Genomic DNA, 26,884 nt, shown 5'->3' with positions numbered 1-26,884 from the left:
GATCAAGCCTGCAACCTCAGGCATTTGCCCTAGACCAGAATCGAACCTGCAACCCTTCAGTCTGCAGGCCAGCGCTCTATCCACTGAGCCAAACAAGCTAGGACTGCTTTAGTGCTCTGCTCCGTAAACATGTATCATGACTTCTTTAATCTTTTGTAATTTTTATCTTCTCAAGGTTGTGGTTCTTTGAAATAATGTACTCAGTCGTCTTTTTTTTTTTTTTTGGGGGGGGGGTGTTTTGGTTTTTCTTCATTTCTTTTTAATGAACTACCAGTTACTAACATTTTGCTGGTTTCATTCTTCGTATGTACCTGCAAAGATGGGAAATATGTATATTCCTATGTACTCTCATTTCTGAAGACAGTAGGAATTGATATATTTTCTGGATTCTATATCCCAAGTCTATTAAACCAGTGGGGGAAAAACTAAAAGTTCAAAATTGCCATCTATTTTTGTAATCATTTCTAAAACAGATTCCTGTGTCTTCTGTGCCTACCACTCTTCCACAACACCTTTTCTCCCAAAGTAATGATCTTTCCCATAAGCACGTTATTTGTAACTGAGGTACTTAACAGTTTTCACCTTATAATTGTGTCTACAAAGCTTTTATCTTCCTTTTGGGAATACAAGCTCTATAATAAAGCCTTTATTTTGTGGTGTTTTTTTTTTTAATATTTTATTGATTTCAGAGAGTAAGGAAGAGGGAAAGAGATACAGAAATATGATGTTAGAGAATCATTGACCTGTTACCTCCTGCGTGCCCAACACGGGATCAAACTACCTGGCATGTGCCCTGATGGGGATTCCAACCATGACCTGGTTCATAGATGGATGCCCAAACATAGCCGTGCCGGCTGGGCCAAAGCCTCTTTATTTCTTAGCTTTGAAATTTCTCCTTGGGCCGGAACCGGTTTGGCTCAGTGGATAGAGCGTCGGCCTGTGGACTGAAAGGTCCCAGGTTCGATTCCGGTCAAGGGCATGTACCTTGGTTGCGGGCACATCCCCAGTAGGGGGTGTGCAAGAGGCAGCTGATCGATGATTCTCTCTCATCGATGTTTCTAACTATCCCTCTCTCTTCCTCTCTGTGAAAAATCAATAAAAAATATTAAAAAATGAAATTTCTCCTTGGGATTCTACTGTTAATTGTCAATTATATAGGTTTACTATTAACATTTGTAGTAAAATTCTGTTTTGTTGAATTTAGATTATGAGAAGTTTTTGTTTTGTTTTAATAGTTCTTTATTATTAAAAGTATTACGTATGTTCCCCTTCCCCCCCCCCCCCCCATTGACTCCCTCTAGCCTACCCCTGCCCCAGCCCAGGTCTTCACCACCGTATTGCCTGTGCCCATAGGTTATGTATATATATACACATACATACAAGGTCTTTGGTTGGTTACCTCTCCCACCCACCCAGCCTCCCCTGCCTTCCCTTCCGAGATTCAGCACTCTGTTCCAAGCTTACTTATGAGCAGTTTTTCATCGTGGAATAATATAGAAAATAAGATCTCTATCTGAAATAGAGCTTTATAGCTAGCTGTTAAGTGGCAGACACCTGGTAGCTGAGGTTAACAAATGGAGCCCACTGTTAGGGTTGAATTGTGGGCTTCAGAAAGATCTTGACGTCCTAATCGCCAGTACCTGTGAATGTGACCTTATTTGGAAATAAGGCGTTTGCAGATATAATCACATTAAGATGAGGTCATTGGGGTGGGCCCTAATCCAATAAGACTGGTGTCCATATAAGAAGAAGAAATGCCCTGGGTGGCAGAGCTACTGGAGGAGAAAGCATGTAACAACCGAGGTAGAGACTATCCAAGGAATACCACGTATTGCTGGTGCCATCCGAAAGCTAAGAGAAAGAACCGTAGAACAGATTCTTCAAGAGAGCCTTTGAGAGCACGACTGTCTATACCTTGATTTCAAGCTTTTAAGCCTCCAGAACAGTGAGACAAATAAATTTTGGTTATTTTAAGCCATCCAATTTGTGATATTTTGTGGTGGCAGCCCTAGGAAACTTAATAACCCTTCATAACTCACTAGAAAATTAAAATCTGAGGAGAGAGGTTGTGGGAAACCTTGATTTATAATCCAGTGGATTAATCAGAAGGGCAAAGACCTGGACTTCAGATTAGCATCTCACAGAACATCCACTTTAGACAAATTGGTCACTGTCCAACTTAAAACACCAAACATCCTCTTACTCAATGAGTGTCTTTTACTTTACTAATTTCAGCTTTATGCCTGAAATGATAATAAACCAAACTTGTTCAATTACAGGTGATTTTTTTTTTTTTTTTTTTTTTTTTGGTCTGGTTGAAGGCAGTATCAGGGTTAAGAGATGCAAGTAGAGGAATCGTGCAGGCGACTGGGAGGGGAAGACTTGTTTCAAAGGGGAAGAGAAATAGAACGGCAGCCTATTTCTTTAAGTCTTGGAAAAGGTGCCAAAATCGGTGCTCGTATTTTGTTCTGGTAGAAGCAAAAATTGCCCTCTACCTGTAACGAATAATAAGACTAAAATAGTGACACAGAAAACGAGTCTCAACTTTAAACAGTGGATTTTCAGTTTCCTATGTGGTTTAAGGAGGAAGTTGGGAGGAGACCGCAGAAAGAGGAACGTTGTGCCTTTAAGTGCGCAAGCGCGGTCTGAGACCTGTTTCGTTTGCAAAATAAGCTTTTTTCCGGAGATCTGGCTGATATAGAAAATAATTAGGTTTCAAGATCCCCTAGTTGGTCAAAGTGCTTCGGAGAAACCTTAAAACAAAATTCCCTACGGAAGTGCAAAACAACCGCCCAACGTGGGGCTCGAACCCACGACCCTGGGATTAAGAGTCCCATGCTCTACCGACTGAGCTAGCCGGGCGCATGCAAGCCAGCGGCGATTTTCTACTCCTTGATCATTGTTTAGCTACATTACGTTTTCTACCTATCTGCTAAAAAATTGTATCATGCTATATTAAATATGCACGACCCGATTACACTAATTCTTTAAAACATTTCTTTAATTGAACTGGAATTTAACAATTTATTTTGCGTGTGTTATATCAAGATCACTGAAAACATATGCAAATCTTTATAATTACAGGTTCATTCACTGAATCTTTTCTCTGACGTGTTTTAAAATACTGCTTAATATGTTGACGATTCTCGGGGAAAAGGGGAGAGGGGGGTGTGGGAAGAGACTGAACATAAACTGTGCACCTATGGATGAGGACAATGGGGGGTGGGGAAAGTGCAGAGGGTGGGGTGGGAACCTGGTGGAGGGGAGCAATGGAGGGGGGGGGAACTCTTTATCACCAATGTTTAGCAGAGTACTTGGAATATATTATAGGAACATTTGTAATAATATGAACAATAAAGATTTATTTTAAAAATAAATTAATTAATTAATAAATTAATTAAATAAAATAAAATACTGCTTAATATGCTATCTTCAGAAAACACGTATCAAGGCTATCAAATGATATACTGGATTCCTACAATGTGGGAGACAACATTAAAAAACAAAGTTTAGTCCACACACACCCGGACCTCCGCCACGTCGAGGCACGCTGGAACCAAACAGAATTGATTAGCATAGCTCCGACGCAAGGACATGTAAATTCTTTAAGCTTTCCATATTTAAAAACAATAACAACAACACAAACAAACAAACAAATTCAACCACTAAAAGGTTACACTGAAGAAAAAAAAAGAAAAGAAAAGAAAACCCAGCAGAGTTAGCTTTTTTTCTTTAATATGATTTAGTCAAGGAAAGTTTAATTGAGGATGGGGCTTCTGGTCCACTTAAAATGAGGCCTCTTTCTGATATCCGCCTGGCAATTGAGAGATGCGACCCTCAGAGACAATTATCCAGCTCAAATAACAGAAGCTGGGAGGATAGAATGAGTCATTGACTCGTATGGTAAAGAATGTTATTGATAGTTCTTAGGGGAAAGAAGAAAAACTGATTTTAATCAAATGATGACATTCAGAGACAATAGAATTATTAAGCCACTATTTATATTAAGCGATTATTTCCAGATTAAAGGAACATAAAGAACTGCAACTGAATGCAATGTGTAGTGTTGGATTTGTGTGTGTGTGTGTGTGTGTGTGTGTGTGTGTGTGTGTGTGTGTAGGGCATTACTGAATTGCCAACATCTAAAAAAGTCTATATTAAAAAATAGAATTGTTAATTTTCTGATTTTCATAATTGTATAATGACTACTTAAAATACTATAGTTTTTGGGAAAATACACAGAGGCATTTAATAGTTTAAAAAGTGCTAATTGTCCTGCTTTAATAATAAGACTAAAATCGAAACCACTACAGTATCTGGTTCCATGTCCACCTCTGTGATTTTACTTCCTGCCGTCTCCCCCACTCAATCACTGACAGGCCAGGCTGCCCTGATCGTTCCTGTAAAATGTCAAGCTTATATTCCCATAACAGTCCCAAGTTTCCCTTTAAATATCACCCATTCCGAAAGTCTTTCTATAAGTACCAGGTCTCAAGTTCAAACCTCCAGTGTCTTCTGTGCCTTCTTACCACAAGGTCCAATTTATTTTGCCTATTTCGTTATATTGTATGTAGATTCCATGAGGGTTGAGGTTAGGTCTACTCCACCTCTTTATCACCAGTGTTTAGCAGAGTACTTGGAATATATTAGATCTCAACCAATATCTTGAATCAGTTTTATCCTTCATTCCACTAAATAGCTCTTTTCACAAAAAGGGTACCAATGCTTCTGTAAAATTCCTGAGCTCAAAGGTGAGATACCTTTAGCGTGCAACTTCCAATGCTGTGAGGATGGGCGGGGGGAAGGGGATGCCCTCAGAACAATGGGGCAGAACCGGGCCGCCAAGTGTGGAGGGAGACATCTGCTCTATTGCTTTCTCTGGTCTTGGTGAGAACATCTCTGCTTTGCTCTAAGAAAGAACAAGGTATCAAGACAGAGGGATAACTTAAAAGATAAATAATTCCCAGGAAATGGAATAGAGCAGCCTCTCCACCCGATGACTCAAAAGGACTCCACACCACTCCACGACAGAAACTGAAGAGGAAGAACCCCTCTGTAGCCCTAACCCCACCTTCATTGTTTCTGCTAAGGCGCCTCGCCCGCCTCGGTCGTCCCCTCCTTTTCCTTTCCCACAATCCTCTGTTCCCGGAACTAAACCCCGAGGAACGAACCACAGAGAAGGCCATTGGTTGAGAGGTCAGCCAATGAGAGAGCTTGTTACTGGTCTGCGTGCCGCGGTGTAGCGGGAGCGCTTTCGGCCCAGAAACCCTGCACGTTCCGCTGGTTTTTTAGCAGGATGAGCTCGATCGGCACCGGGGTGAGTTCCTTATGTCTCGGTGTGATCGTCTAGTCAGAAGGGTTCACGTGGAAGGGAGCTCGGGCAGGCCGCTTAGGGTGCGCCAGTCCGGGGTGTACTGGGGCTGCTGGTGGGAAAGCGGGCCGCTTCCAGGCGTCCTCCCCTACACGCTCCTTCCTAGGCCGGAGCCCGCGGGGACGGCGACCTGCAGCCCCGCCGCTCCGGTGCGGCGGGCCCGGCGGCGCCGCGGCGGGGTTCGGAGCCGCCTTGGCGTGCTGAGTCACTTTCGTGACCCTCCCGGGGAAACCGAAAGTGGAAACTCGCGGGGCCCGAGGCAGACTGTGTGAGGGGTTTGGGCGTCAGCCCCTCTGGAGAACCACGGAGGCCGGGCGGCGTGTGGTTCCGAGACCCGAGACGCCGCTCTCCGTGGACAGCGCCGTGCAGGTGCTCAGGGTGCTGCTGACTCACGGGGCCTTCTCCATCTTCCCTCCGCCTGGAGGGATCGCTCAGTACTCCTCTTTGGGAACTCTGTCGGGACAGGACTAATAAGAAAAAATGGTCTGAAAAGTGAAATCTGAAGAATGCTTTACGTTTTTCCTTTGTCCCAGCTTTTTCTGTACAGAGTGCTTGGTAAGCTACTGCAAACACTGACATTATTAGCTAGGGACCTCCCCGCTTCTGAGACTTTCCATGGACAAGACGGTTGAGGATTTTGAAAGTCCTGCTAACAATTTCTTGTTAAACGTACTGCAGATAGGCAATCATTTCCTTACCCCTTTTATGTATTTCTCCATATAGAAAATGCAGTTTTGTTTAGACATACAGATCGGGTGTTTGAATGAAGGCGTTGAATAATGGGTTTCTGAGTTCATCACATTCTACAGTTCACAGGATTTTGATACTCAGCATTAAACCCAAGTACTGGTTTTCTGAGTTTGACAGTAGTAGGCTTATGTTTGGAATGGTTTATTCCATTTGGTTATGTGATGCTAAAGTTTGTGTGTTTTTTTGCGGGGGGGATAGTAGTTGCTTAGCAATATATATTATAGCAAATTGACTTTGCAATTGCATTAATATTACTTTGGATTGGTAGTGTTTCATTCTCCAAAGAGACAGGGAGAGAGAAAGAGAGAGAGATCTGTGAAAACACTTGATAATATAACCTTTTGTTGTTATAGTGGTAGAGTTAAGAATCCTTAACACATCAGGAAGCACCACTGTGAAGGGCTCATCTCCTGTTATCACTTTAATAAGATCTGTCTACTTGACATTTCTATCCACTTGATTGTTTAACAGGCATTTCAAACTACATGTCCAAAGTAGAGCTCTGGGTTTTCTTGCCATTTTGCATCTATTACAGTCTTGAGTCTTAAGTGAATGGTCCAGTTCTAGTTGCTCAAGAGGAAAAAAAAAAATGTATGATTCACCTTTAATTTCTTTTTTACTTCCGATTTGCATCTCCTATAATCTTCAGTTCAGTGAATGGTCCAGCTATAGTTCCTCAAAAGAAAAAAGTCTGATGCGCCTTTAATTTCTTTTTTACTTTACTCCTGTAGCCAATCCATTAGCAGGGTTTTGTTGTGGGGGAGGGGATGAGGTTCTCTACCCTCAAAAGATTGCTTTCCATCATTTTTTCTCTAGTCGAAGTACACCTTTGGAATACTGGTCTCTGCTTCCACTCTTGTTCCCACTGCAATTCATTTTTCAGATGATTTTTTAAAATTAGATTATATCACCCCCCCCCCCATTTACATTCCAATGACTTCCTATTGCATTTAGAATAAAATAGAAACTTTTTACTCCAGCCTGGAAGGCAGTAGAGTTTTCCCCCACATATCTGATATAGTTTTCTCTCTACCACTTACAGTGCTCAAGATGCAGTGGCCTTACTTCTTTTCCTGGATTGTGCTAGGCTTATTTCTACCTTCAGGTCTTTAGGCCACATGCAAGGATGGCTCTTCCATAACCTAAATGGCTAGTTACGACTGTGCCTCAGTCTAAATAACTAAGTATAACTAACTGCCCCTGCAAGACCTTTCCTGATCAGGTAGTCTGTAATAGTTACTCCTATTCCTTCAATCTGTTTTATTTTCATTATAGTCCTTTTCTTTTCTTTTTTTTTTTTTTTTTAAATATGGGTGTTTATTGCATTTATATATTCTTTTTTTATTTTTTTTATTGATTTTTTACAGAGAGGAAGGGAGAGAGATAGAGAGCTAGAAACGTCGATGAGAGAGAAACATTGACCAGCTGCCTCTTGCACATCCCCCACCTGGGATGTTCCCGCAACCAATGTACATGCCCTTGACCGGAATCGAACCTGGGACCTTCCAGTCCGCAGACCAACACTCTACCACTGAGCCAAACCAGTTTCGGCTATAGTCCTTTAAAAAAAAAAAAAAAAAAAGAAGAAGAATATATATATATATATATATATATATATATATATATATATATATATTTTGATATATTGATATATGTTTTTATTGATTTTAGAGAGAGAGGAAGGGAAAGGGAGAGGGAAAAAAAATTATATGAGAGAGAGAGAGAGAGAGAGAGAGAGAGAGAGAGATTGATTTGTTGTCTCCTGTATTCACCTGGGCATGTGCCCTGACCAGGAATGGAACAGGAGACCTTTTGGTGCATGGGGCAACGTACAACCAACTGAACCACACTAGCCAGAGCTCTTTATAATCCTTTTTCTGGGTTACTGCTGTATCTCTAATATCAGATTTGTGCCTGGTCTGATCTGAAATGAATGAGTTAAAGAATGAGTATTCTTTTTTTTTTTTTCCCCTCATTTTTTTTTTTATTAAGGAATTATATGTGTACATATCTTACCAATGCCCCCCCCCCCTTACTTCCATACATGCCCTCCCTCCCCAGAGTTTTTCGTCCATTGGTTATGCTTATATGCAGGCATACAAGTCCTTCAGTTGATCTCTTATCTTCCCCATATCTCCCTATCCTCCCCGCTGTAATTTGACAGTCTGTTTGTTTCTTTACTGTCTCTGTATCTATCTTTTTGTTCATCAGTTTATAATGTTCCTTATTATCCATAAATGAGTGAGGTCATGTGGTGTTTTTCTTTCATTGACTGGCTTATTTCACTCAGCATAATGTTCTCCAATTCCATCTAGGTCACTGCAAATGATAAGAATTCCTCCTTTTTTATGGCAGCATAGTATTCCATGGTGTAGATGTACCATGGTTTTTTGATCCAATCATCTGCTGATGGGCACCTAGGCTGTTTCCAAATTCTAGCTATTGTAGATTGTGCTGCTATGAACATAGGGGTGCATATATCCTTTTTGATTGGTGTTTCTAGTTTCTTGGGATATATTCCTAGGAGTGGGATTACTGGGTCAAATGGGAGTTCCATTTTCAGTTTTTTGAGGAAACTCCACACTGTTCTCCACAGTGGTTGCACCAGTCTGCATTCCCACCAGCAGTGCACGAGGGTTCCTTTTTCTCCACAACCTCGCCAACACTTGTCGTTTGTTGATTTGCTGATGTTGGCCATTCTGACAGGTGTGAGCTGGTACCGCATTGTTGTTTTGATTTGCATCTCAAGAATGAGTATTCTTAATATTCCCTTATAGTGACTAAAATGCTTATTACATGTTTTAAATGCTAAATGATTTGTCTAAGGCTCTTCAGTTTATTTAGTGACACAATTATGAATTAAAATGTTCTGACTTCAGTGCTACTTCTGCCATACCATAGTAATTACAAAATTGAGTTTTGTGTTTTATTGGAAAAAAGTTACTCTTATCTGGGACTTCTAACTATTGCTTTCCAGGAGCAGAAATCTGAAGAGTATTACTTTTCCCTTAGCTCCTGTCGCTGCTCTGACATGCTAGAGCAAAGTCTGTGTTGAGAGTTAACACACATTTCTGATGTGTAAGCCATTTAGGAAAAAAAAAATTGTAAGGTTATTATTGCCAAAGATACATAATTACAGGCTTACTGTTGCCCTTTTTCCTCCCAGTATGACCTGTCAGCCTCTACATTCTCTCCTGATGGAAGAGTTTTTCAAGTTGAATATGCTATGAAGGCTGTGGAAAATAGTAGGTAAGAAACATTGTTTTACTTGAAATTAGCATATTATTAAATAACTCCTTTTCTATATTTTTAATACTTAGCCTTTGTTACATTTACTCTGGTACAAAACATGTGTCCTAAAATAATCTCAATTTATTAGTCATTTTCAGATCTCTTTTTAGGCCAGATCATTTCATGAGTCCCAGTTCTATATTTCGATTTGGACATTTTAACATGTCTCAAATCTACCTAATATAATAAAAGAGTAACATGCTATTGACTATACCTTTGTTACGCCCACCAGCCAATCAGGGGTGAGTATGCAAATTAACCCAATAAAAGTGGTGGGTTAATTTGCATATGCAGACACCTAGCAGCCAGGGTGGTGTGGAACGCTCTGGACCGCTGGGGTCAGGACCTCTGGGCAGCCTGGGAAGGCGGAGAGGCAGCTGCAGCTAAAGTGAAGGTGGTGCCGGCAGCCAGGGGGAGGAGGGCCCATTCTTACACGAGTCTTTGTGCATCGGGCCTCTAGTGTAGTGTATAACCAAATTCATTCTCATCTTTGCTAGCCTATTTCCTGGTTTATATAGTTTTCTTTGGCAATTAGCTTTTGACTTGTATTTCTTTTTTTAATATATTGTATTGGTTTATTTACTGAGAGGAAGGGAGAGAGATAGAGAGCTAGAAACATCGATGAGAGAGAAACATCAACCAGCTGCCTCTTGCACACCCCCTACCGGGGATGTGCCCGCAACCAATGTACATGCCCTTGACCGGAATTGAACCTGGGACCTCTCAGTCCGCAGACCTACGCTCTACCGCTGAGCCAAACCGGTTTCGGCTATTTCTTTGTTTTTTAAATGTGCTATGCCACTAGTCATGTGTTCCTTCGTGCAGGGATTTAAAAAAAATTCTGCTGCCACACTCCAAAAGGTGTAGGATCACTAAGATATTTTTCTGTTTATATTTTATTGTTTAGAATAATGCACTGAAACGATCCCATGGCAAATTTTATAAACCTTTTATTGAAGAAATTGTATCAGTTATAGTTACATGTTAATTGTATTTTTTAGTCTAAAGAAGCATTGGGATGAATTAAAGGACTTTTAAAAATGAAAAGTCCACATGCAAATACTGAGTTACTCAAATTTGTACTAATATCTTTAAAACTGGTATATGATTATGGAGACTGTTATTTATCTTTGCATGTGCTAGCACCTACCATGTCCTCAGGAGTTATTCCTGAGTAGTAGAAAGAAAGTATGTGGATTTCTAATGGTTTATGAAATATTTAAAAATTTTTGAGCAAAAATACATTTTAAGTCTTATTATAGGATTTGAAACAAAGTTAGTTTATTTTGTGCTTAAGTGTTGTATTAGATACATTGGTATATTTATAGGTTGTTGGTATCTGATACTGTAATAGAAGTAAAACTGTTAAGAATTTAGGCTAGCCAAAACCGGTTTGGCTCAGTGAATAGAGTGCTGGCCTGCGGACTGAAAGGTCCTGGGTTCGATTCCAGTCAAGGGCACGTACCTTGGTTGTGGGCACATCCCCAGTGTGGAGTGTGCAGGAGGCAACTGTCAATGTTTCTCTTTCATCGATGTTTCTAGCTCTCTATCCCTCTCCTTTCCTCTCTGTAAAAAATCAATAAAATATATATATTGTTAAAAAGAATTGAGGCTAAAATGTATTTGTCATTTTATACAAAGTCTGATACTAGGTGTACTGGTTAAAATATAGGATTTTGTAATCAAAGAAAACATGATATTTTCAAGAGAAACATCAAAAGTTAGTTATTCAAAGTAATATCCATTGCTAGCTACACATTTCTCTCATCTTTCAGGTAATTTGTGGATACCGTCCCAATAGAACTTTTCTTGTTTTGAGGCAAAACATTCAGAAACCCACTTTTCTACTTCTTCGTATGTTTTCAAATGCTTCTGAGAAAGTGTGTGTACCATCGATCAGAACTAGTAGTAATCTGAATTCAGCGGGTCTTAATACACCACGCCTTCCTGATCCCACCAAACGTAGAGCATTGTCTTCTTTCAAAGTGATTTGGCCTTGCAGTGGATGTTGATGGTGGACCTGATCCACCCATTATTTTGTGCATTTATGTTTTAATATCCTTTTATGTCATAATATAGATTTTTTTTGTCACATGATATTCATTTATTTGGCTATAATTTACTACACTTTAAGTAGCATATCCTTTTTAGTTTTCAAATGTGTTTTAAAGGACTTGACATGCTTTAAAAAACTAAATGTCACCTATTTTTGTGTTTATGAACTTTATTAAAAATTTTTGATTTTCCTGTGCTTGTTTCAGTACAGCTATTGGAATCAGATGTAAAGATGGTGTTGTCTTTGGTGTGGAAAAATTAGTCCTTTCTAAACTTTATGAAGAAGGGTCCAACAAACGACTTTTTAATGTTGATCGGCATGTTGGAATGGTAAGTTCACATTTTAAAATGTTTCCTTCTGCCTTGTCCAGTTTCTTGTAAAGTAACTGATTGGAATATATTAAGATGTGATTAAAAGTACCCATTTATTACTTTAGCATTGAGGTAGAAACAGATTAGAGAGCAGCCACAGAAAAATCAACAAAGAGTTACTGGTTTGTGAACAGTTTTCATAACTTGATTGGAAATAGATATGAAAAACCAAGTTGCCTTAAGAAAGGGGGAGGGGAGAGGGGTGAGAAATTTGTGTAGAAAAGAGAAGTTGGGCTCTGGCCTGTTTTGGTCAGTGGTTAGAGAGTCGGCCTATGGATGGCAGGGTAACTGGTTCAGTTCTGGTCAAGGACACTTGACTCAGTTGCAGGTTTGATCCCCAGCTTCAGTTTGAGAGGCAGCCAATGTGTCTCACATTGATGTTTCTTCTTCCCTCTTTCTTTCTATCTCTCTCCCCTGCCCCTTCCCCTCCCTTCCATTCTGTCTCTAAAAATAAATTGAGAAAATATCTTAAGGTGAGGATTTAAAAAAAAAAAAAAGAAGAGATGTTGGCAGCATAGATCACCGATGAAGTCATACCCTTGTGGGGATCACTGTCATACTGAATATATTACTAGATAGCAGATAGCTTTATAGGAAGGCAGAGCACCAGGAAAGGATGTTTAATTAAAGGGAAAGTGAACACATCTTTTTTAATAGTTCATAGGCATCACTGTTTTTAAGCTATTTCATGCAGCTAGTATCTAGTGACTGGTTTGCACAGTTGAAAGGCAAATCATAAATACATTATACTGGTTTATACTGTGTCATTCTATATGAATGTCAGACTTTCTTCAGTAAGAACAACCTAAAAAAGGAAAGAAAGATTCTAACCCTGTTTACTGAAAAGGCTAGGAAGAAAAGAAAACCTATGTTCTGGGCACTATACTAGAGGCTCTTCACATAAATTATTGTCTTTAATCCTGACAACCCAGTGAAAGTAATACTAATACCATTTTTTTAAATCCTCATTAGGATAATTTTCCCAATGATTTTTCTTTAATTTAAAAAAATGTTTTTATTTATTTCAGGGAGGAAAGGAGAGGGAGAGAAAGATGGAAACATCAATGATGAGAGAGAATCTTGGATTGGCTGCCTCCTGCAAGTCCCCCACTGGGGATCGAGCCCACAACTCAGGCATGTGCCCTTGACTGGAATCGAACCTTCCAGTTTGCAGGCCGACTCTTTACCCACTGAACCAAACCGGCTAGAACTAAATTTATTTTTTTTAGAGAGAGTGGAAGGGAGGGGGAGAAACAGAGAGAAAAAAAACATTGATGTGAGAAAGACACCTCGATTGGTTGCCTCCTGCACATGCCCCAAAGGGGCCAGAGGGTCAGCGATTGAGCTTGCAATTCAAGTGCGTGCCCTTGACCAGAATTAAACTCGAAACCCATCAGTTGGTGGGCTGATGCTCTAACAACTGAGCCAAAATGGCTAGGTCTCTAATCCCATTTTTACAAATGAGAAAATAGATCCCTATAACTGGTTAAGATATAAGCTGGGATTCAGACTTTTGGGTTTGCATGGCCTATATGTTACACCCATTTTGCAGGGTGAGATCCTATAGAACACACTCACTCTGCTGTTAGCCTTGGTATTTCCAAATGAAATGTGTTACACACAAACACAAAAAAGGACTGGTAAATATATCCAGTTAAACGTAAAGCTACAGATAAAAAATTTTTTTGACTTTTCATACCATTGTTTTTTCTGAATATTTTTCTCTCCTGAACAAATTTATTACTGCCAATGAAACTAATATGTTTTGATGAAACTTGCCATGTTGTAATCTAGCTGATAGGAGGGGAAGTAGTAAATTAGGCACTTATTCACTTAGTAAAGAATACTTTAGCTGAAACCGGTTTGGCTCAGTGGATAGAGCGTTGGTCTGTGGACTGAAAGGTCCCAGGTTCGATTCTGGTCAAGGGCATGTACATTGGTTGCGGGCACAACCAGTGTGCAGGAGGCAGCTGGTTGACGTTTCTAGCTCTCTATCCCTCTCCCTTCCTCTCTGTGGAAAATCAATAAAAATATATTTTAAAAGAATACTTTAGGTCAGAGTATTTTAAAAAAAATAATAAATGCTTATATGCACTTTGTTGATGAAAAATTGTTATCCTAGAATTTTCAAATTTTTCCATTTGTTATTTAAAGCCAGGAAACTGATGGCATTTCTTATAGCCAGAAATTGGCAAAACATTAGACATTGAAGAGGATTAGGAACAATGAAGGATTAATGTTTTGTTTCCACAATTGTCATCTTCAAGTGATTTGAGTTTACAATAAGCTTTCTCCAAAGCAATGGATGACTTAAATAATAAAGTTTACTGGCCAGGTAACCTTTGGAAAGTCGCTCTAAAAACACTAGTTTTCTCAACTGCAAAACTGAGGTAATAATAGTAGGTAGCAGTGGATAAAAGGCTATTAAAAATTATAAATTCTGCAAATTTTATAAACAAGCAGTTTCCAGATTTTTTTTTGGTTTCTAGTACTTATGTCCCAGTAATTTTTTTTTCATGTCTTCTCTGGGCCAAAAAAAAATACCCAGTGGTTCTATTTATTATGTATTTAGGTCCAAACAACTTAAATGTTTATGTCCTAAAAACTAAGTAGCTATAAAATAAAATGACACATAGAATGAAAGGAGTATGTATATTTTAATTTTTAAACAATCACAATTAATGTGAACTGTATAACTTCTAAAGTTTGGAATCAGATTACTTGCTGCCCTCTTCATTTCCTGCTACACATTGATTTTTGCACAATACGTATTTTTTATTAGAGCAACCCAACTTCTCAATGATTTTATGTATTAAAAAGAGGGTAGAATGATTCGATGTTGAAATTGTGAACTGCTTTGACAAATGTTTCCCCCAAACTTCTCAGCTCTTGAGAGTTCATTGCAGTGCTGTAGCTCTCAGTACTTGGCTTGGTAACTGCAGTTGTAAACCACTAATCTTGGAAGGTCTGTGGCTTGTCAAGTTTTGGTTTGGCATAACAACTTATTAGTCAGTAGGTTGAAAAAGGAGATTTGAGGTTGTGCTGTTTAGATAAAAACTTTTAATAACTTTTTGAACATAAAACTGCTATAAATAAAGATCTGTTGTTACCAAGACCAAAAGTTTTATTATTTTTGTTGTTTTAATCTTCATAATGAAGCGGAGGATTGATTATAGAAATAATCATTCAGAGTGTGATCATTGGACAAAGCAATAAAGTCACACGTGGTAAATTTCTAAATTGTAATTCCATATCAAGCATCAAAAGGCCAGAATGTCTTTTGAAGATCTTTAAACCAAAAAAAACCTTATTTTTATTGGTGATGCTTGTTAAATATTTTTAAAGCCTACAGTAATTATGTACTTTCCCTGATTTATGATAGTTATATCATTTCTTTCAGGCAGTAGCAGGTTTGTTGGCAGATGCTCGTTCTTTAGCAGACATTGCGAGAGAAGAAGCTTCCAACTTTAGATCTAACTTTGGCTATAACATTCCACTAAAAGTAAGTTGATAACACCTTGGGGAGGCTTTTGAACAGTAATCGAGTTTCATTGATAAGCTCTTGTTTTCCTCCTTTCCCTCAGCATCTTGCAGACAGAGTGGCCATGTATGTACACGCATATACACTCTATAGTGCTGTTAGACCTTTTGGCTGCAGGTATGAAATTTTCTGATTCATATACCCAGATCTCTCCTATAGGTATCTGTTTTTCCCAGTATGTTAGCCTTTTTTTTTTTATGTTAGCCTTTTATACCTTAAAAATATGAGTAATACTAAGAGTAATGTATTAGAGCAGTGATTGAATACAATGTGCATAAAAATAAAAACTTTGAATAGTGAAAAACACTATACAGAGTTGAACTGGTGATTAAACATAGAACTCATAGTAATAATTTTGACTGTAACAAAATCTCTAGAGGAAGGTGGTTTGGTCTAAAGGTATAAACTTCCAGTTATAGGTAAATAAACATTAGGGATGTAATGTAAAGCCTTATGACTATAGTTAAAACTACTGTATGATACTTAGAAAAGATGAGAGTAAATCCTAAGAGTTCTCATCACAAGTAGAAAAATTTTTTCTCTTTACTGTACTTATATGAGATGATGGGTGTTAACTAAACCTATTGTGGTAATCATTTCAGTTTTTGTATTCAAATCATCATGCTGTACATCTAAAACTTTGATACAAGGTGTATGTTAATGATTTTTCAATAAAACAAAAAAGCATTCTCTGATGTTAGCTTCTGACATTCCCCGGAAACTGCAAATTGATATTCCATGTTGCCATTATTAGATAGCCAACTATACTGACACCTTAGTTTTCTCATTAATTTCCATCTGTATACTTGGGAGTTTAGTAGTCAGTAATAAATGCATACAAAAATACATTTTAAGTTGCTGTTTCAGTTTTTTCCTGTTGTTAAGGTGGAATGCTGGTATTTTTATTTGGGGGGCAAGCTGGGATTTAGTTTCATCAAAACCTAGAGTATATATTTACATGTGGCTTAGATGTAAATATTCAAATAGATTCTCAGAGATCTAAACTGGCTCTAGATTTCTCTTAAAAATAGGTTTCTGTATAATTAAAAAAAAAATATTGTTGACTGTTTTACATATGTCCCCCCTTTCCTCCATTGAGCTCCTTCAGCTCCCCCTAGTTAATAACTTTTAAAAAAATAAACGAGTCAGCCCTATTCAGCACAATTTAATTTTTATTGTGTTTTTAAAATATTTTTCCGGTATTAAGAACTGTGGTTTAAACAATTTCTTTTTATGAAGTTTCATGTTAGGGTCTTACAGTGTGAATGATGGTGCACAACTCTACATGATTGACCCATCGGGTGTTTCATACGTGAGTAATTTTGAATCATATGGAATTCTTAGTTTAATGGTATATTATTAGCATTAAAATCATATATTTAGATTACATAAAGTTTATTTACAATTCATTCAAGGAATGTAACATTTTGTTTAGCATTAATAATAATCTCTGGATATGAGGCAGAGGAAAGACTTGTAGTTTTTCAGTATGCTGCTATAAAAACTGCAATGCAAACGTAAAATTTTAAATATGTAGTATTTTCTTTATTACTATAAGAAGTAGCAGTGTTTTAAGACTATATATATATTCCCTTTTAAAGAAAGGACTTTAAATGGGATTTCTTTGACATTGCACCATCTTGAGATTTTTTTTAACTTAAAAAATATTTTATATTTTGTCATTACATGCAAGTATAAATGGACATTCTTTTTTTTTTTTTTTAAATATATTTCATTGGTTTTTTACAGAGAGGAAGAGAGAGGGATAGAGAGTTATTGGGTCGGCAGCTAAGTAATTGCGGATTTTTTAAAGAAAATCAAAGACAATTTTTTCATGGAACTAAATAACTTTATTCTGTAATGTATTGCCCATTTTGATCAATGACCTTTTGCCATCTTTCAGGCAGCATCATAATCCCACGTTCAAAAAACTTCTGGTTTTTATTAGCAAAAAACTGAATCAGGTACGATTTGACATCATCATCATTATTGAAATTTTTACCATTCAAGGAATCAGATGGTGCAAGGTCAGGACTATATGGTGGATGTGGCAAAACATCCCAACCAAGCTCCATTAATTTTTGCCGAGTGACCAAAGATGTGTGTGGCCTTGCATTGTCATGATGGAATACAACACCTTTTCGATTTGTCAATTCGGGCCGCTTTTCTTCAACTGCATTGTTTAATTTCGTTAGTTGTTCAATGTAGACATCAGAATTGATCGTTCGGTTGGGTGGTAAGAGTTCAAAGTAGACAATTCCTTTGTAATCCCACCAAACTGATAACAAAACCTTCTTTTGATGAATATCAGCTTTTGATGTTGTTTGAGTTGGTTCACCTGGCCTGCTCCACGATCTTTTCCGCTTGATATTGTTGTAAACAACCCATTTTTCATCGCCAGTTATCAGTTGTTTTAAAAATGGATCATTTTCATTACGTTTCTTTAGCAAATCGCAGCTGCTAATGCGTTGCGTTAACTGTGATTCTTTAATTTCGTGAGGAACCCATGTATCGAGTTTTAAAACATAGCCAAGTTGTTTTAAGTGATTTTCAATGCATGTATGTGATACATGAAGCTTCTCTGCAATCTCACGTGTTGTACTGTGACAGTCCGAATTGATTATTGCTTTGATTAGGGCGTCATCAACTTCAACTGGACGACCAGAGCGTTTTTCATCTTTGAGTGAAAAATCACCAGAACGAAATTTGGCAAACCAATTTTGACACTGCCGTTCTTTTAAGGCTTCGTCACCATAAACAGCACATAACTTTTTATGAGCTTGCGATGCGTTTTCCCTTTGCGGAAATAAAAAAGCAAAATATGACGAAAATGTTCCTTTTGATTTTCCATTTTTCAACGAACGCCAAACGAAAACTACAAAACAGATCAAAAAACTTTTTTTACTGATTAACAGCTGAATAGCCAACTATCAATAACAAAATGTGTTTTACATTTGTACTACGTCTGCAAACCTAAAAATTCAACTGAAGCCATATATGTGTGAAACCCGCAATTACTTAGCTGCCGACCCAATAGAAACATCGATGAGAGAGAAACATCGATCAGCTGTCTCTTGCACACTCCCTATTGGGGATGTGCCCGCAACCAAGGTACATGCCCTTGACCAGAATCGAACCCGGGACCTTTCAGTCCGCCGGCCGATGCTCTATCCACTGAGCCAAACCCGTTTTGGCTAAATGGACATTCTTTAATTTAAAAAATAAAGTACAATAGGAAAAATAAAGAATTATGGTTTAGAGTATAGAACTCATAGGAAATTCAGAAGTAACTTTTCATTGTTATAGTGCTAAAAAAATTTTCATTCCTACTCTCAAAAATGTCTCTAGTTCATGAAGTATACATAATATTTGTTTTTCTTTGGACGTATTAAAAATAACCCATATTCAAACTTTTATAATTAAGTTTGGTGTTTTAAATATTTTGAGCCCCTTGGTGTTCATTAGAATGTGTTTGACTGTATTTCTGCAGACTTTACTTTTGAGTCATTTAACATTCTTTCATTAACCTTTAAATATAAACAGTATTCATCAATGATTTATAATAGTATATTAATTGAATATATGCATATATATATTTTGGTGTGTTGTTTTTAAATAGGGTTATTGGGGCTGTGCTATTGGCAAGGCCAAGCAAGCTGCGAAGACAGAAATAGAAAAGCTTCAGGTAGGTAATACATAATGCTTGAATTTTTGCTGTAACATTATTCTTAGGTAATGAAGTTTTATCACCACAAACTAAACCTTTTCAACCTAGTACTGGTAGATAGTATGGTTTGTTGTTTTGAGCAGAACTTATTGAAGCTGCTAAGTAGCTGAATAGGAAAGCTGGTAACATATTACTTGTGGAATTGTGTTATGGATCCCTTTATGATTTTGATATCTGCTTATTGTAAACCCTTAATCCAGAAAAATACAAAGTATCATGTAATTTCACAAAACCCTTTAAGGCTATTCATGGGAACCCTATGAGCCTTCTTAGGTTGAGAACTTGGGTGTTTTATTCTGTCATTTCTTTCTTCTCTGGAGCACTTTTGTCTGTGGATGTCTTACATTGAGTGTGCCTGCTCCAGTGCTTTTCTTTCCTTTGTTCCTACCTACATTAAAGCATAGAACTCTGTCCTGTTCCAACTACCCACTTTTTCTACCCCCAAGAAGCGGAAATTCATCTTTAGTGTAAAGTTTTCTTAAAAGTTTGTTGGTTTTCCTTTTAGCCAATTTGATCAACTTATTACTGAAACAATATTACTAACTTTATTGCTTGTCAGAAAGATCCTGAAAAGTCTGGCATATGACTTAACAGTATTTTGGTAAATTGAGAAAAAAATTCATATACATTTATTAATGCAGAACTTGGTTTACTCATTCAACATATTTAAGGCCAGGCTCTAGAACATCTTTTTAGTGCTTGAAATTTAATGCCACGTTCTAGACATACATATAAAACCTAATTCATGTTTTGTTGTTTTGTTGTTAATCCTCAACCGAGGATATTTTCCATTGATTTTTGGGGAGAGTGGGGGAGAGAGGGAAAGACAGAAAGAAACATTGATGTGAGAGAAACACATCGATTGGGTTGCCTCTTGCAGGAGCCCTGACCAGGGAGGAGCCAGCAACCAAGGTATGTGCCCAGAATTGAATCCTGGATCCTTTGGTCCTCAGGCCGATGCTCTATCCACTGAGCCAAACTGGCTAGGGTCATGTCTGTTGTTTTAATAAAACTGACAAAAAGACCTTAGGCATCACTTAGCCCATGCACAATCCTGGGTTAATACACTGGCTAGAATCATGGAATTACATTGGTTATGAATAGTTTCTAGACCTTATGACTGAGACCAATGTTCTTTTCCATCACACACTTCCTGATGTAGCACTAAGATCCTATCTTCTACTCATTTCTCTTTTGCTTTCATCTTTGCGTATTGTGTAGAAATCTGAAGAGAGTATATGGAATAGTCAAGTATCTTTTTATCTTTCTGAGGTTAAATCCTAGCAAGGAATTGAGAAAGATCACTTCACTTCAGGAACATGTATACCTAAATGCAAAAAGATGCTCTAAATCAGGTCAACAAACTATGGTTCTTACTTTTCAAAGTTTTATGGGAACACAGCCACATTCAGTCCGTGACTACTTTCACACTACAACAATAGAGTTTGATAGTTGGAATCGAGACCATAGTCCATAAAGTCTAAAATACTTTCTGTTGGGTCCTTTACAGAAGTTGGCCAACCACCACTCATGTCATTGCTTTGCCCTTTTTCTTCTGTTGTTTACCAAAATTATTTTTTTATGAAATTAAAACTTCACAAATATATGTAAAAATACGTCGTTTAAAATGTGGCTTTTGCCCTAGCCAGTTTGGCTCAGTGGATAGAGCATTGGCCTGTGGACTGAACAGTCCCAGGCTCCATCCCAGTGGGGGGCGTACAGGAGATAGCCAATCAATATTCTCTTTCATCATTGATGTTTATATCTCCCTCTTCCTCTCCCTTCCTATCTGAAATCAATAACAATATATTTTTTAAAAATAAAATGTGGCTTTTCACAGGTGTTCAAGTTTGCCTTTGTATAATAATTGAGCAAATATAGAATTAAACCCATAAGGAAAAATTATAAAGATCCTTTTATTTCACCCCTAACTTTATATAAAAAAATAAAAACATCAGAAAAGATATGACTAGTACAATAAATATCTGCATTTAGATTGCAGTTAATATTTTCCAACAGTTTGTCCATTTGTATGCTATTTTTCTAAATGGTTTGAAACAAAAATTGCCATCATTATGACATTGAATCCATAACTGCTTCAGCATGCATCTCTTTAGAATAACATTATCACCCTTATCATCTAATATTCAGTACATAATCAAGTTGCCTCATTAATCTCAACTTCATATGTAACTTTTTCAAGCCATAATTAAGGTTCACACACTGAATTTGTTTCCTATCTCTCTTATAATTTAAATCCTTCCCCTGCACCCAATACTAATTTTTTGAAGAACCCATGCCATTGCTTTTATAGTTGTACTGGAGGCCCGATGCACAAAATTTGTCCAAGGGGCTTGGCCCTCACACGAGGCTTCATCTGGAAGGTCGTTCATCTGTCCAATCTAGTTAGCATATTACGTTTTTATTATAGATTGATTGTTGTTGTTCCTGCTTCCTCAGATGGCTGTGCAGGCACAGAGCATGTTTAAAATCTAAATAAATGCCAAAAATAAAATACTAATGAATCTAGTTTAGAGATAAAGTAATTGAATTACCTTAAATCTGCACTGTTTTATGAACACCTTTTGTCTTTTCCATCCTGCCCAGCCCAACATATCCAGAATATGAACACCAGTTTGCTCAAACGTGTTTTTGATCTTATCTTGTGCATTCCATTTATCTTCTGCTAAATCAAACCTAATCCAGCTATGTCCTAGGAACCCTCAACTATGTTCTAGAACACTCAAAAATGGGGGAAAACTTTGAAGAATCTGTTGGTTGCATTTTTGTCATGTAAGGGACAATTTTTCTTAATCATTTCTGTGGGTCTTGTGTACAGTCATTTAAACATCAGGGTCTGTTTGTGAATAATAGACTCAGAAAGGGATTTTTAAAAAATAACCACTATCTTGACTTATTTTTTAAAAAATATATTTTATTGATTTTTCACAGAGAGGATAGAGTTAGAAACATCGATCAGCTGCCTCCTGCACACCCCCCACCGGGGAGCCTGCAACCAAGGCACATGCCCTTGACCGGAATGGAACCTAGGACCTTTCAGTCTGCAGGCCGACTCTATCCACTGAACCAAACTTGCTCCGGCTTGACTTATCTTTATTGATTTCAGAGAGGTACAGAGACAGAAATATCAGTAATGACAGAATCATTGATCAGCTGACTTCTGCCCGCCCCCTACTGGGGATCGAGCCTGCAACCCGGGCATGTGCCCTTGACTAGAATCGAACTTGGGACCCTTCAGTCCACAGGTTGATCGATGCTCTAACCATGGAACCAAACCAGTTGGGTAAAGGGGTGTGGATTTTTATAAATTTTAATACTTATAACAAAATTAGTAGTCCCCAGATTAGGGTCATTAAGAATATCAGTTTTGGCATAATAATTTAAAAACATTAAACTGAATCAAGAAATTTAGGCTCTTTTAGGGATGTTATTTTTCTTTGTTTTATATCTGAGAATATATCACAAAAGCATGGGTTGTGAAAAGAATCTTAAAATAGTTACACAAGTGGAAAGTGTTCTTTTAACTCATAACTTAATGAATATATATTTTATTTTTTGTAGATGAAAGAAATGACTTGCCGTGATGTTGTTAAAGAAGTTGCAAAAATGTAAGTTCAAGTTTCCTTACCATTAACAAAAATCTTTCACTTTATCACAATCATTAATTCAAAAAGGCTGTTTTGTTTGAAGATAACAGTGCATAATTTTTTTTGTGAATTTAATATTTGAAGAAGAATTAAGGAAGACAATATTCATATTTTAAGTGATAATTAATGGAATGGAGAAAAACTATCTTTTGATAAACTCCTGTTCAGGTGACAGAATTCAAGGGTAGGAGGATATATAATAGTAGACCTCTGGGGATTTTCATTTCATAGTTCCCAACTTCCCAAATGTCAAAATTCCCAATAATATTAATCTTAATTTACAAACTTTATTTTCAGTTTACAGCTAATTATTTCTATATGTGATTCATGAAATTGGCTCATTTAAAAAATATTATTTTATTGATTTTTTTTACATAGAGGAAGGGAGAGAGTTAGAAATATTGACCAGCTGCCTCTTGCACACCTCCTATTGGGGATGTGGCCACAACCAAGGTACATGCCCTTAACTGGAATCAAACCTGGGACCTTTCAGTTGGCAGGCCAAGGCTCTATCCACTGAGCCAAACCAGCTAGGGCAAAGTTGGCTCATTTCTTTGGGTAAGATAATGTTATAAAAGTTCTTTTAAGATTAGGATAACTATATTTCAAACATTTAAAAGCAATTGAAGAAAGCTTGAAATGATTCACATTATAGGTACAGAGTAGGTTGCTAAGTAATAGTTAATAGTAAGCAATAACATAGCCAGTAAACCTGAGTGACAGTGCTTCATAATTTCATAATTCTCCTAGATCAGGGTGTGGAACCTCTGGTCCTAGGACCGTATTAGACCTGCAAAATCATTTGGTCTGGCCCTGCCAAGGCAGCCGCAGGCGGGACTCAAAATTCAATAAATCTAGGAGCTTTTTTCATGGCAACATAAATTTATAATAAATGAATTGTATTAAGTGAATGATGGTATAAATATCCAAATGGCCCTTGGCAGAAAAAAGGTTCCCCATCCCTGTTCTAGATCAGGGAATACAAGCATAAGAATATTTCATTTATTTATTTTTTAAAATATATTTTATTGATTTTTTTTTTTTTTACAGAGAGGAAGGGAGAGAGAGAACTAGAAACGTTGATGATGATGAGAGAGAAACATCGACCAGCTGCCTCTTGGACACCCCCTACCTCTTGCACACCCCCTTCCGGGGATGTGCCCGCAGCCAATGTACATGCCTTTAACTGGAATCGAACCTGAGACCTTTCAGTCCGCAGACCGACGCTCTACCATTGAGCCAATCCGGCTTCGGCAAGCATAAGAATATTTCAAAAAGTCCAATAAAATGTTAGTTTGAAGTCAAGTTTTCATATTTTAAAGTCATAAACAATACTCCAGAGAATTCACAGCATCTCTATAACTATTCCACACGAACATGGTCTAGTCAGTCAGCTCCGATGCTTAATTTTTGATATTTTTACTTTAATGTTATGTGACAGTGCCTCCTTGTTTGCTGCAATTTGGCATGTACAGTAATTCCTTGGGTTACATGGAAGATCCATTCCTGTGGTGCGACATAACGATTTTCGCCATAAGTCAGAACCCACCTACACATCACTCACATGGAGCACACACACAGCAGTAATGAAGTGAAAGTCAAAAAAAATTTAAAAGATAACAATTCCTGTCCTTTACTTGCAGTAAATACAGTAAATAATTAAAAAGATAAAACACATATGTACATATGTCAAAATGACAGAACTTTTTTTTTTATAAATAAATTGGAGATAGCAATGTAACCACCAGTCTGACTGTAACCTGAGGACTGCCTGTATTATAATTTGAAGGCCAGGAGGGGAAAATGGACAAGGGTTTACAATGATTTCAGCCAAGAAGTTGCAAAGAGAGGAGACCATTAATAATTGCAAACTGAGAAATTAGTTTATTTTAAAAATAATCAGCTAAGGAAGAAAATAAATTATCTTGAAAATGTACAGGTAATGATGGTTTTTCCCATTTGTATTCCTTATGAGGTATTCTTTTAGTTATGTGTCTAAATGAAACACTATATCAAGATAGATTTTGAAGGTATACTGAATCATTTGTAGTGTTTATCAATCCTGTGTAGTTGTATTTTCTAGTGTTCATAAATAGAAATTACATATAATGTGTATATAATTTTCTATTTTCTGTTCTAGAATTTACATAGTACATGATGAAGTTAAGGATAAAGCTTTTGAACTGGAGCTCAGCTGGGTTGGTGAAAGTAAGTTATTTTTATGCATTCTCTCAAGTTGTCTGTACCAAACCTATGTACCACTGGGTAACTTTTTAAAAATGAATTGGCAAATTATTACAATATGGATACAGACATATAATCACTGCTCTGGTCAAAAAACAGACTAACCTTCCTCCCACCAACCCCTCCTTGGGTAGCTCAGTTGGTTAGAACATTGCCCTTGATACACCAAAGTTGTTGCAAGTTCAATCCCTTGTCAGGGCACATACAAGAAGCAACCAATGAATACTTAAGCCAGTGGAACAAAAATCGATGTTTTTCCCTCTAAATAAATTAAAATTATAAATTTTAAAAAGTATGAAAAAACTAGACTTGTTCCCAGATCATCTTAGGCCTTCTTTCTTTCTTGAAGTCAACCTTCTCCCCAAAAGTAATCACTATTCTAAATTTTAACACCATAGTCTTGTCGAAGTTTTTATATAAATGGGATGATACAATATATATTCTCTTGTCCCTGATTTCTTCAACATTATATTTATGTAAGTCATTTGGGTTGCTGTGTATTTTAAATAGTATTTGTTCATTTGACTTGCTGTATAGTGTTCTGTTGTTTAAATATACCACAATTTATGCAACTCTGTTGCTGGACAGTTCTGGGTTCTTTCCAATTTTGTTTCGTTTCCATACTACAATGAATATTGCAGCTGTGAATATCATGCACAATTGTTTACATAAGAGAACTACTGGTTCATGAACTATGAGTATGTTTTATTGCAATAGGTATTGCCAAAATGCGTTCGCTTTACCAAGTAGTCTCTGAAGGGAAAGTTCTGCTTAATAATTAACTAAAGTTGTGAATTATTTAGTTTAACTTTTGAAACATCCATTTCATGTTTTTAAAAAATATCACTGAGAAACAAGTTTTTCTCTGTAGCTTGGTAACCATGAAGCTTCAAAGGCCAGTTTAAAAAATTAATCATGCTGTCCATGAATGAATACTCAAGATATATCATAGTATAATTCATTGTTTCCATAAAAGCTAAATTTGGGCAGATTTAATTTCCCATGGAGAAAATACACAAAAATGAGTTCAAAGCATCTGGTTTTATTCAAAGTACAACTTTACAACATTAATCTTAAATGGACCATATCTGTGGATTGGGTAATTACATAGTCTTGCAAATAACAATATAGTCCTTGTTTTTATTTTATTTATTTAATTATTTTATTTACTTGTTCACTTATTTTAGTCCTTGTTTTTAATTCATTTAAATATATGGCTTAATTTCTAGTAACTAAAGGAAGACATGAAATTGTTCCAAAAGATATAAGGGAAGAGGCAGAGAAATATGCTAAGGTAAGTCACTGCATGAAAACTCCATGGAAATAAGGATATTTAATTCATATTAAATAACGAAAGTTGAGTTGAACTAAGGATAGAAATGGGGATAAAGTTACCCTGGTTCTCACTCCCTTCTCCCCCCCACACTCCCATTTTATTCTTTGTGAAAATGGCAGTGGTTTTCAGGCCATTAAATACTTTCATATTGTGTGTATTCTATCAAAAATAAGTCAATTTATCTTAGATATTTATAATTATTCCCCCGCCCCCCTTTTTTTAAGTTGGGTGTCTTATTCTAAACCAATAAGTGGCTAATTAGATTCAGGTTGTTGTGATTGTAATATTAGAAATTTATTTTAAACACTTTTTCTCTTAACAGGAATCTTTGAAGGAAGAAGATGAATCAGATGATGATAATATGTAACATTTACTTCAGCATTTATCTTAAATTTCTAATACAGTCCCAATGTAACTATTTAGCTCCTTGAATTATTAAATACCACTGACCATTTTTCATTAAATTTTTGTCTTGTAATCATTGAAGTTTGGTTTAATATCGGTTTGACAAAATTGGTGAGGGTAATTA

At 37.0% G+C, this 26,884-nt stretch overlaps 1 protein-coding gene across 2 annotated transcripts; it reads left to right on the top strand.

Moving 5' to 3' along the window:
- The first annotated feature begins 5,175 nt into the window (after window positions 1-5,175).
- Window positions 5,176-26,819, top strand: PSMA3 (proteasome 20S subunit alpha 3). 2 transcript variants are annotated; one of them, XM_084894966.1, is made up of 11 exons: window positions 5,176-5,317; window positions 9,288-9,370; window positions 11,679-11,797; window positions 15,240-15,341; window positions 15,424-15,497; window positions 16,620-16,692; window positions 19,000-19,065; window positions 22,690-22,736; window positions 24,916-24,983; window positions 26,249-26,313; window positions 26,678-26,819. In XM_084894966.1, the coding sequence occupies exons 3-11, from the start codon at window positions 11,795-11,797 to the stop codon at window positions 26,720-26,722; spliced, it is 543 nt and encodes a 180-aa protein (XP_084751092.1). In that variant the 5' UTR covers window positions 5,176-5,317; window positions 9,288-9,370; window positions 11,679-11,794; the 3' UTR covers window positions 26,723-26,819. The 2 variants fall into 2 exon arrangements, with proteins under 2 accessions (XP_084751092.1, XP_084751091.1); XM_084894965.1 differs by having other exon boundaries at window positions 11,674-11,797.
- The last annotated feature ends 65 nt before the right edge of the window (window positions 26,820-26,884 follow it).

This window comes from Pipistrellus hanaki, assembly GCF_964339955.1.
Source record: "Pipistrellus hanaki genome assembly, chromosome: 1".
Taxonomy (NCBI): Eukaryota; Metazoa; Chordata; class Mammalia; order Chiroptera; family Vespertilionidae; genus Pipistrellus; species Pipistrellus hanaki.
This window is presented reverse-complemented; position numbering and strand designations above follow the sequence as displayed.

What these genes read in the sequence shown, in the direction of transcription:
- PSMA3 (XM_084894965.1), top strand. Translation starts at nt 5,297, where the DNA reads ATGAGCTCGATCGGCACCGGG. An exon ending in GCTATAACATTCCACTAAAA is followed by an intron (nt 15,342 to 15,423) that starts GTAAGTTGATAA and finishes CCTTTCCCTCAG; the next exon opens with CATCTTGCAGACAGAGTGGC. An exon ending in GTTAGACCTTTTGGCTGCAG is followed by an intron (nt 15,498 to 16,619) that starts GTATGAAATTTT and finishes CTTTTTATGAAG; the next exon opens with TTTCATGTTAGGGTCTTACA.